General features: G+C 37.1%; 1 protein-coding gene across 7 annotated transcripts in view; it reads right to left on the bottom strand.

Annotated features, from left to right (window-relative positions):
* Positions 1–12942, bottom strand: part of LOC127843704 (epidermal growth factor receptor-like) — a 308235-nt gene that overhangs the window by 61793 nt on the left and 233500 nt on the right. For all 7 annotated transcript variants that reach the window (XM_052373429.1, XM_052373428.1, XM_052373430.1 and 4 more), the window contains 2 exons: positions 5680–5808; positions 2838–3326 (listed from right to left, as the gene is read on the bottom strand). In XM_052373429.1, coding sequence (XP_052229389.1) covers positions 2838–3326; positions 5680–5808 — 618 coding nt within the window. The remainder of the gene's footprint in view (positions 1–2837; positions 3327–5679; positions 5809–12942) is intronic.

Below are 12942 nucleotides of genomic sequence, written 5' to 3'. Positions count from 1 at the left end.
CAAAAGTACTCATAAAATGAGCGATTTTGGCCACATATATTTGACATCTGACCTTGAAGGATGACCTTGACCTTTCACCACTCGAATTGTGCAGCTCCATGAGATACACATGCATCCCAAATATCAAGTTGCTATTTTGAATATTGAAATACTGCAAAAGTGTACATTAAATGAGCGATTTTGACCCATATATTTGACCTTTGACGTTGAAGGCTGACCTTGACCTTTCACCACTCAAAATGTGCAGCTCCATGAGATACATATGCATGCCAAATATCAAGTTCCTATCATCAATATTGCAAAAGTTATTGCAAACGTTAAAGTTGGCGCAAACCAACCAACCAACAGACCAACCAACAGACCAACAGACAGGGCAAAAACAATATGTCCCCCACTACTATAGTGGGGGACATAATTACAGGCTGTTAACTAATGGCAAAAATTACAGTTATTTCCCCCCCCCCCCCCAAAAAAAAAACAACAAAATTTCCCAAAATAAATGCCAAACTTTCCCAATAAACTTAATATATATTTTTTTATAGTTTATAAACAGCAACAGTGAAAAATACAAATAAACACCCCAACATTACAAATTTACATGGCCTGATCTAACTTAACAGTGGAAAATACAAATGTGTGACCCCCTACATAACAAATTTACATTGCCTGATCTAACTAGACAGTGGACAATACAAATAAACACCCCAACATAACAAACTTACATTGCAACTAGGCATGGACATACAAATAACACCCCAACATAACAAACTACATTGCCTGATCTAACTACGTGGACAATACAAATAATCACCCCAACATAACAAATTTACATTGCCTGATCTAACTAGACAGTGGACAATACAAATAAAAACCCAACATAACAAACTTACATTGCCTGATCTAACTAGACAGTGGACAATACAAATAAACACCCCAACACAACAAATTTACATTGCCTGATCTAACTAGACAGTGGACAATATAAACAAGGGCTGTTTGTAAAACATGCATGCCCCCCATATGGGCTGTGCGTTGTACTGGCAGCAATTATGTGAATACGTTTTTTGTCACTGTGACCTTGACCTTTGACCTAGTGACCTGAAAATCAATAGGGGCCATCTGCGAGTCACGATCAATGTACCTATGAAGTGTCATGATCCTAGGCAAAAGCGTTCTTGAGTTATCATTCGAAAATCATTTTACTATTTCGGGTCACCGTGACCTTGACCTTTGACCTTGTGACCTCAAAATCAATAGCGGTCATCTGCTAGTCATGATCAATCTACCTATGAAGTTTCATGATCCTAGGCATATGCGCTCTTGAGTTATCATCCGAAAATCATTTTACTATTTTGGGTCACCGTGACCTTGACCTTTGACCTAGTGACCTGAAAATCAATAGGGGTCATCTGCAAGTTATGATCAATCTACCTATGAAGTTTCATGATCCTAGGCATATGCGTTCTTGAATTATCATCCGAAAATCATTTTACTATTTCGGGTCACCGTGACCTTGACCTTTGACCTAGTGACCTCAAAATCAATAGGAGTCATCTGCGAGTCATGATCAATCTACCCACGAAGTTTCATGATCCTAGGCGTATGCGTTCTTGAGTTATCATCCGGAAACCATTTTACAATTTCGGGTCACCGTGACCTTGACCTTTGACCTAGTGACCTCAAAATCAATAGGGGTCATCTGCGAGTCATGATCAATCTACACATGAAGTTTCATGATCCTAGGCGTATGCGTTCTTGAGTTATCATCCGGAAACCATTTTACTATTTCGGGTCACCGTGACCTTGACCTTTGACCTAGTGACCTCAAAATCAATAGGGGTCATCTGCAAGTCATGATCAATGTACCTATGAAGTTTCAAGATCCTAGGCCCAAGCGTTCTTGAGTTATCATCTGACAACCACCTGGTGGACGGACGGACCGACCGACCTACCGACCGAACGACATGAGCAAAGCAATATACCCCCTCTTCTTCGAAGGGGGGCATAATAAACACCCCAACATAACAAACTTACATTGCCTGATCTAACTAGACAGTGGACAATACAAATAAACACCCCAACATAACAAATTTACATTGCCTGATCTAACTAGACAGTGGACAATACAAATAAACACCCCATCATAACAAATTTACATTGCCTGATCTAACTAGACAGTGGACAATACAAATAAACACCCCAACATAACAAACTTACATTGCCTGATCTAACTAGACAGTGGACAATACAAATAAACACCCCAACATAACAAATTTACATTGCCTGATCTAACTAGACAGTGGACAATACAAAAAAACACCCCAACATAACAAATTTACATTGCCTGATCTAACTAGAGAGTGGACAATACAAATGTGTGACCCCTACATAACAAATTTACATTGCCTGATCTAACTAGACAGTGGACAATACAAATGTGTGACCCCCTACATAACAAATTTACATTGCCTGATCTAACTAGACAGTGGACAATACAAATGAGTGACCCCCTACATAACAAATTTACATTGCCTGATCTAACTAGACAGTGGACAATACAAATGTGTGACCCCCTACATAACAAATTTACATTGCCTGATCTAACTAGACAGTGGAAAATACAAATGTGTGACCCCTACATAACAAATTTACATTGCCTGATCTAACTAGACAGTGGACAATACAAATAAACATCCCAACATAACAAATTTACATTGCCTGATCTAACTAGACAGTGGACAATACAAATAAACACCCCAACATAGCAAACTTACATTGCCTGATCTAACTATAGACAGTGGACAATACAAATAAACACCCCAACATAACAAACTTACATTGCCGTCTAAAATGCTGGTTAGTCTGAACAATATTTACAGCTGGTAGCGTGTTTGTATTGATGTCTGTCCACTCTATTGTGTTCACGAAGCAAAGCAGGTTGTTATTCTGGAAAAACACTTTGCCACGGACAATTTCTGACAGGCTCAGGAACTGAAGCTCCAGTATACCCTGAGAATCGTTATTTGGGTTGTTATTCAGAGCCACATAGAGGCTGTAACTTTCGTTGTTGTACTTAAACAGCTCTTTGCCTCGTATAATCCGCAGTTTGGTCAGGTTGAGGTAATTTGAAAACACATTAACGATAAAGACATAACCGTCGACCTCTTCTATGTCTTTAAGGAATCCGAGGTCGAAGGGCCTCTCGAGGGCCGTTAGTTCAAGGTTGCCGTCGACGTAGGAGCAGTTGGTGTAGCGGTTTTTCAAGATGGCATACTGGTGGTCGAATGAGCCGTGTCTCACAAAGCCCTCTGAGGAACCACGGCACACTGGGAGAAGAAACAAACAAATAATTAAACGGATCTTTTCACGTTTTGGTTAATTGACAGAATTGAAAAAAGTTGTTTCAGATTCGCAAATTTTCGTTTTAGTAATGATATTTGTGAGGAAATAGTAATACTGAACATTTACCATGGTCTAATATAGCCGTTATATGCATCTTTTGACGATTTAAAAACCTGAAAATTATAAACGGTTGCAACGCAAAACGGTTGAATAATTTGGATAGTTCTGTTGTTGTCATTTAATTTTGTTAAACTACAAAGATTGCTTATATGAAGTATAAAATACGTTTTTTATTCATACTTGGCAGGATGGCCGAGCAGTCTAATTGGTTTTTACTCCAGGACTCCGGAGGTCACTGGTTCGAGCCCTGCGGCGGGCTACTTTTTTTCCCTTTTTTAAATTTTATTATTGATTTTTTACTGGAGCTTTTTAGATCCAATGTTTACATTTATCAATAAAAAGCATTTAATGACAAACTTCAAAACATTCTAAAATCTGTGAAAAGGCCCCTTTAAAGACACTATGAGGTCAGGGCACATAATCAATTAAACTATTTCAGGGCCCTTGTTACACTTTGGGGGATTGGGGCCGGGGCCTTTAGAGAGGAGAATTTCGGGTTGTTTTGGGTGAAAAGGGGAATTTTAGATCTTTTCACCAACCATTCAACACTTAAATTTGCTGTATTTTAATGTCACTACATAAATATACATTTATTCAAAAGGTTAATAGCACGATACCAGCTGGCAACAAAGGTATAAAAGTTTAAAAAAAAAAAAAGAAATTGAGGGGGGGGGGGGGGGGGGGGATTTTTACCTGAAATAGGGGAAAAAAGTAACTATTTTAAGGGGGGAATGGGGCTGAATTTCGGCCCCAAAAACAGCCAAACGAGGGCCCTGTATTTACAAATTATCTTAATATGCTTTGTGAATTCCAACCAAGAAAATTTTACCTATGACACAACTATTCTCAATCCACACATGTAAAGACCAATACTACAAACTGCTTTAAACAGTATACATCACAAGCAAGGGCAATTACAGTCTTTATACAGATCAACTATATATTTGAGTTTGCTCCCTTGCTTTACCCAATTAAAACAATGTTACAAATACACAATGCAATCATTAAATAATTAAAAAAAAACTTGTTTTGGTCTTGTTTGCGGAATTCTGTTGACACATTATTCAACACAGGACATCCGTTTTTGTTACTCTAAATCTGAATCTTTGCAAGTTTTATGTCAATCATATCGAACACTCCAAGAAGTTTTGATTTGTTCACATATATTTCAACCTTAACAAACACTCCAAGAAGTTTTGATTTGTTGCCTTGTAGCAGACTTACAAATATACAATGTTCATAACAATTACAAAAATATTTGATTTTCTCTATTCTAAAATCTTACTTCTACAAATTTGTTGGTTTGCCCTATTAACAACAGAGTGCGTTCTCACCTTTCTAAGGAACAAGCCTAATTCACAACAGAGTGTTTTCTCACCTTTCTAAGGAACCTGCCTAATTCACAACAGAGAGTGTTCTCACCTTTCTAAGGAACCTGCCTAATTTACAACAGAGTATGTTTTCACCTTTCTAAGGAACCTGCCTAATTCACAACAGAGTGTGTTCTCACCTTTCTAAGGAACCTGCCTAATTCACATCAGAGTGTATTCTCACCTTTCTAAGGAAACTGCCTAATTCACAACAGAGTGTGTTTTCACCTTTCTAAGGATCCTGCCTAATTCACAACAGAGTGTGTTCTCACCTTTCTAAGGAACCTGTCTAATTCACAACAGAGTGTGTTCTCATTTTTCTAAGGAACCTGCCTAATTCACAACAGAGTGTGTTCTCACCTTTCTAAGGAACTCTTCCTTATTCACAACAGGGTGTGTTCTCACCTTTCTAAGGAACTCTTCATAATTAAAAACAAAGTGTATTCTCACCTTTCCAAGGAACCTGCCTAATTCACAACAGAGTGTGTTCTCACCTTTCTAAGGAACTCTTCATAATCAACAACAGAGTGTGTCTCACCTTTCTAAGGAATCTGCCTAATTCACAACAGAGTGTGTTCTCACCTTTCTAAGGAACCTGCCTAATTCACAACAGAGTGTGTTCTTACCTTAATAAGGAAACTGCATTATTAACAACAGAGTGTGTTCTCACCTTTCTAAGGAAACTGCCTAATTTACAACAGTGTGTGTTCTCACCTTTCTTTGGAACCTGCCTAATTTACAACAGAGTGCGTTCTCACCTTTCTAAGGATGCCTTTCTCAATTACAACAGTGTGTCTTCTCACCTTTCTAAGGAAACTGCCTAATTAACAACAGAGTGTGTTCTCACCTTTCTTGCACCTCCTGGAGGACATGTCGTAGACAAAGGAGCTCTCGCAGGTACATGTGCCCATGATGCACACAAACCCCAGCTGACAGTCACTGTTCTGCTTGCAGTCAGAGTTGTACTCACCGGGATCTGTAAAGAGAACACATAAATCAGCTGCGATCAGGTAAAACAGGACTTAAAGCATGTGCGCAGTGTTGTCCCAGACAAGCCTGTGCAGCCTGCACAGGCTAATCAAGGACAAAACTTTACACCACTTAAACTGGTTTTTTTTAAGAAGAGACTTCCTTCAAACGAAAAAGTCCATACAAGTTGAAAGTGTCATCCCTGATTAGCCTGTGCAGACTGCACAGGCTTCTGTGCAGGCTGCACAGGCGTATCTTGGATGACACTTTACACAAATGCATTTAAACCAGTCAGAAATGTACACACTGGGGCCTGGAAAAAGAGCACATTCGAAAACATGAGCGGTCTTAGTATATAGTGGGAACTAGAAGTGTGTCCATAGGACACAGATGGCTTCACATTGCATTTTTGTCTCAAAACTCCACTTTTGAGGAAAAACAAATTCCCACATATGTAGTTGCGTAAATTTACATGCTGGTTAATATGTTTGTTAAGCTTAAGCCCTCTTGCAGTAATACTTTTTTAGTTAAGCGCAACCCCGGTGTATACACAAATCATGCTTTTGTGAATCTTTTATCTTAAAAAATAATTAATGACGCAATAGCTATTATTCTGTGATTTGTGACAGCTTTTTCCTTTAGAATAACCAGCAAATAAAGGTTATAGCTGTGAAACTTTGCGCAGAATCCACCAAGCTATTAAAAAGATATTATGTGAATCCACTTTTGGCATGTACATTTTATGGACAAAAGCACTGCCACATAAAAAAGCATTCGCATGTGCGACTTAAAATTTCTAAAACTAACTATGTAAGATACAAAGCTGATCGGTCAAGAGTTACTGTGAAGATAAGGTTTTGTTACTGAAAATAAGGAAACCTAATATGATAAAAACCCGTTAACAACATCTTTTTTAACACCTGATATCCATGGCAATGACCTTTGGACATTAAAAATGTTCATCCAAGCATTATTTTTCACTATGACATCAACTTTTTCTGACAGTAAATGCAGTTATTGTATGTCTGGCTATCCAACCACATGCTATTATTTATCTCAACGAAATTCACTTTTTTCTTACATATACATTTTTTTCTCATCATTTCAGTAACAACCCCTGGTCTTGATTTCAATTGTATATTGTATAAACCGCTATAAATATCACAATGAATGAAATGTATCCTACAGTGACAAGTAGATTGCAATTATTTAGTTCACTGCTGGTGAAAAGAACCTGACAATCCAAAATTATTTATGTTTATGCTTAATACATGCTTTTTCAAAATATCCCTTTGTGTATAAAAACAGTTGCATTTTTACAACTAAAAAGGAAGCTTTCACCAATGTTATATGTATAGAAACTTTAAAACCTGTCAGTATTTACATAAAAAAGTTTCATTTTATTGTTTCATAAGGTGTCTTGAAGTCCCTATTGGCACATATTTATATAATGTTTCACATACCCTACAGTTTTGCAATACAATTCAAACAAGAGGGCCATGATGGCCCTGAATTGCTCACCTGACTAACCAAATACAATCCCAACCCAGATTTCATCAAGATAAACATTCTGACCAAATTTCATAAAGATTAGATGAAAACTGTGACCTCTATTGTCTACACACGGTTTTTCTATTATTTGACCTAGTGACCTAGTTTTTGACCCCAGGTGACCCAAATACAATCCCAACACAGATTTCATCAAGATAAACATTCTGACCAAATTTTATAAAGATTGGATGAAAACTGTGACCTCTATTGTCTACACAAGGTTTTTCTATTATTAGACCTAGTGTCCTAGTTTTTGACCCCAGATGACCCAAATACAATCCCAACCCAGATTTCATCAAGATAAACATTCTGACCAAATTTCATAAAGATTGGATAAAAACTGTGACCTCTATTGTCTATACAAGGTTTTTCTACTACTTCACCTAGTGACCTAGTTTTGACCCCAGATGACCCAAATACAATCCCAACCCAGATTTCATCAAGATAAACATTCTGACAAAATTTCATAAAGATTGGATGAAACTGCGACCTCGATTGTATACACAAGGGTTTTCTATTATTTGAGCTAGTTTTTTACCTAGTGACCTAGTTTTTGACCCCATATGACCCAAATACAATCCCAACCCAGATTTTATCAAGATAAACATTCTGACCAAATTTCATTAAGATTGGATGAAAACTGTGACCACTACTGTCTACACAAGGTATTTCTATTATTTGACCTAGTTTTTGACCTTGTAACCTAGTTTCTGACCCCAGATGACCCAAATACAATCCCATCCCAGATTTTATCAAGATAAACATTCTGACCAAATTTCATAAAGATTGGATGAAAACTGTGACCTCTACTGTCTACACAAGGTTTTTCTGTTATTTGACCTAGTTTTTGACCTAGTGACCTAATTTTTAACCCCAGATGACCCAAATACAATCCCAACCTAGATTTCATCAAGATAATCATTCTGACCAAATTTCATAAAGATTGGATGAAAACTGCGACCTCTATTGTCTACACAAGGTTTTACTATTATTTGACCTATTATGTGACCTAGTTTTTGACCCCAGATGACCCTAATACAATCCCAACCCAGATTTAATCAAGATAAACATTCTTACCAAATTTTATAAAGATTGGATGAAAACTGTGACCTCTACTGTCTACACAAACAAATTGTTGACGGACGCACACACGCACGCACACACGCACGCACACACATACGGACGCCGGACATCACACGGTCACATAAGCTCACCATGTCACTTCGTGACAGGTGAGCTAAAAAGCAACTTAACCCTTTGCAACTCAGAAGCAAAGTGAAAATGGCTATGGCAGCAAACAGCGTCAAACCAGAACAGTCTGGGAGTAACTCACAGTCTGTTAAGGTTTTATGCTGTTTGCTGCTCATCAGTATCTAAGGGTTTGAAAATGAAGCCTTTACAACTTGAATTTAGCAAGAAAGGTCTTTAATTAAATTTAACTTTCTATGAGACTAAACATGCGTCAAAATACGTTTTAAAGTGGTAAAGCCTTAAAAGCCAGGTGCTCATCAGCAGGCACCTCACCTGGTTGAGAAAGAAAACTGTTTGTTGAATTCTGAAGGGTCTGTTTATTGTTAAAAATAACAATACATCAACACTTCTCACTGTATATGCAGTTGTATAATGCACCAGCGAAATTGTTTTTTTACTGCTTTAACTCCTACAATCAGACTTCTGTATTCGAGAAATAGGTTTCATTTGCAAATGATTGATAATTTACTTAGAATAGCAAGAGAGTCTAAGGCCCTTGTAGTTCACCTGATACCTGAATAAACAGAACTTTTCTTAGCAACTTTCGAGATGTTTCAGCAAGCAATTTAGAAATCATCCAAGATTTCATTGAACTAAATGTACAAAGCAAAGTTTATCATGATTTGGCAAAAATTATAAGGCAGGGCCCTCTCTTGCCACCAGGGGAAGCCACCCAAATCCCTCATGAGGGGGGAATTTCGTGTTGTTTTGGGCGAAAAGTGGAATTTTAGAAGATCTTTTCACCAACCATTCAACACCTAAAATTGCTATATTTTAATGTGATTTACATAAATATACATTTAATTAAAGGTTAGTGGCACAATACCAGCTGGCAACATAGGTATAAAAGTAAAAAAATAAATAATAATAATTTATTTTTTTTTGAGGGGGAATTTTTAGCTGAAAAAAGGGAAAAAAGTATACTTTTTTCATGGGGGAAGCTGCCGATATATGGCGGTAAAAAGTGCAAAATGAGGGCTGTGTAAGGCCGAGATTGTAAACAAAGTTGTACAGTAGTCAGAAAAGTAAAACTGCCTTTTCAAATGGAGGTCTTGTTTTATGTTTAATAAAAAATCCAAGCAGGGACAATGAAGACCCCATGAGCATGATTTGAATAGACTTGGTAGAACGTGACAACCATGCATTGCTATATGACAGATACCAAACGACTGGGTCTTGAGGTTTCAGAGGAGATTTTAAAAGTTTTCAGAATATACCTTTAACATGAGGGTGGGGCCAATTTTGACCAGAGGGACATAATTTCAACCCACTTTGTAAGAAGACCACTATGCAATGTTACATTCCAAATATCAAACCTGTGGGCATTGCGGTTTCAGATAGACCAGAGACATAACAAAGCCTTCAATGAGAACTATCAGCTCAGGTGAGCTAAAATGTTTTCAGAAAAAGCTAGACATATAAATCAACCAAACATTTAAACGCAAACCTTGTGACCAATTGCCCATTTAAATAACCCACACACATATGGGAAATAATACATTATATTACTTAATAAATATCTAATATTGACATAAAACTATTTTGTCTGATCAAATTAGGCAATTATATACAGAAAATTGACAGACCAATACATTTAGACAAGAATGAACTGATTTTATCAGTAACACAGATGGGACCAGAATACATGAGCCAAAATAACAAAAGGCTGTCCAAATCTATCAGCATCTTTAACACAGAAATAATCCAGGCAGCCATAGCATGTTGTCCAAGAATACAATAACATTCTGGTCAGCATCAGGTTCTTATTAGTATCAGTTTCTTAACCCTTTACCACTTAGATATGTAGTTTTACTCATTTGTAGTCCCTTAGAAAGTTAAATTTAATTAAAGATCTTTCTTATTAGATTTAAGTTTTAAAGGCTTCAATTCCAACCCTTACATACTTATGCGCAGCAAACAGCATAAAACCTGAACAGGCTGCGAGTTACTCTCAGGCAGTTCTGGTTTTATGCTGTTTGCAGAAAGCCATTTTCGCTTTGCTTCTGAGTAGGAAAGGGTAAAATGTAACTTTCTAAGGGACTACACAATGCGTATCTAAGTGGTAAAGAGTTAAACTGGTGCATCTGCTTCACAGTTCTATGCAAGAAACAATTGTTTCTCCATTAACTCTCGATTTTACCTGGATCACAAAAGCTGCAGGATATTCTTAACATTATTATGATTTTGAAAGACTAAAACAATCCAGAAAATGTACAGATTCGCCAGCCATATTGTCTAACATCACTTTTAACATCTACCATCCGTTTTCATTTTTGCAACTGAATCAGCCAGCTAGTCAAAGAGATAATTTGCAGGGAGTTATCAGGAAATCATAACAGGTATGAAGAGGCATCTTACAAGACCTCTGGGCCTGTTCTCAGCATGAAGATATGAATGATAACACTCAAGACATGAGCAGCACTCTTTCCACACCATCTGGGTGTGGAGGTCTCCCTCCAAGAGATGCCATATTGATGTCATGATTTATCTGTTTAACCCTTAACCACATAGATAGGTATTTTTACACATTTGTAGTCCCTAAGAAAGTTAAATTTAATTAAAGACTTTCTTAATAGATTCCAGTTTGAACGGCTTCAATTCCTACCCTACACTGATAAATAGCAAACAGCATAAAACCTGAACATACTGCAAGTTACTCGCAGGCTGCTCTGGTTTTATGCTGTTTGCACATAGCAATTTTCACCTTGCTTCTGAGTGGGAAAGGGTTAACTCAACTTTCAGCCTATTGGGCAACATGATTCCCCTAAATTTGTTGTTAATGCCTCCATTATGGTAAATGAAATTTGAAGACAGGAAAAAGACAAAGAGCCTGTTTCTCTGATTGATGGACGGATGACATTCATAAACAAGAGCACCGCATAACGGATGCCACGCTTGGCTGCGGGTGCAGTTTTGAATAAATGAAAGCTTGTCAGATTTTTATGTTTTATTTTTAGAGGTCACAGTGACCTTGACCTTTGACCTAGTGACCCAAAAATGGGTGTGGCATGTAGAACTTATCAAGGTGAAGCTACATACCAAGTTTCAAAGTTAAAGGTTGAAGCACTTTGATTTTAGAGCCAATGTTCAAAACCTTGACAAAATGTTAATGTTTTAGCACTACTGGGACAACACGACATGACGACAAGCTGGCCAAGACAATACCTCGGGTTTTCTCCGAAAACAGCTGAGCTAAAAATGGCCCTTTCAAGCAATCAAAGGGTGACAGTGTAACAGTCATATTTGTAGGGATAGAAAGATCTACAGCTAATTCTAGAATGGTGCAGCATCCTGCTCCTTTTTAAGTTTCCCCAACCTGTCCTCAAGGTCAGGTAAACACAAGATGAGAAAGTCTGTTGATGTTCATAAATCTTCAATGGCAAATGCATGATATATAATTAAACCTTTATAAACAGCAAATTATTACAAGGGTTGGACTCAGAAATGCCCTAGGTTTGTTAAACTTTAAGAAAACAGTTTCCTGACTGGTCTAGTTTTACATGCTGGTCCCTTCCCAGAAGCAGCATGTACCTAGTGTGGTCCTAAATCTGTATCTATATGTGCAACCTCACATAGTATATCCTGATCCTGGTGGTTCATGTATTTAATGGCTAACATATGGCTTCATTCATGTATACAGAATGCTTGCCAAGACACATTGTATTAGCAAGCAATACATCACTTAACATGATTGATAGCAATACATCACTTAACATCACTCAAATTAAAAGATCTGACAACAAATGTCGCAGCTTTTTGCATTTTTGCCTTTTCAATCAAGAATATATCAAGGGTTGCACGAAAAAACTACTTAATCTGCTAGTCATTTCTATTTAAGATACAATATTTTCATGCTCAAACCTATGTATATGTAATATATTTCATATCATTTGCTGACATTTTCCATATTACTTCAGTAACAAGTAGATTTATTATGAATAAAAGAAATGCATACAAACAGCGATTGTTTTCCTTCTTTATAAAGTACCGGAAAACGGCACTATCTCAATGGGGGAAAAACTAAAAAATTCACAGTTGCTGTCCAAAGAAATTCGAATGGAATGTTTCTATTTTTATTAAATGTAACATGAAATTTATTTCCCTATGCAAAATATAATATTGACAACTTGACAACACTAAGTTATCAATGTTTAAGTATAAACAAGATATTTTTTTGAAACACTATGTCCCCGTATATGATGTTTGACCTTGGAGGATGACCTTGACCCTTCACCACTCAAAATGTGCAGCTCCATGAAATACACATGCATGTCAAATAAAAAATTGCTAGCTTCAATATTGCAGAAGTGACATTACATGAGCAATTTTGACCCTTATA

Source organism: Dreissena polymorpha, chromosome 9 (genome assembly GCF_020536995.1).
Source record: "Dreissena polymorpha isolate Duluth1 chromosome 9, UMN_Dpol_1.0, whole genome shotgun sequence".
Taxonomy (NCBI): Eukaryota; Metazoa; Mollusca; class Bivalvia; order Myida; family Dreissenidae; genus Dreissena; species Dreissena polymorpha.
This window is presented reverse-complemented; position numbering and strand designations above follow the sequence as displayed.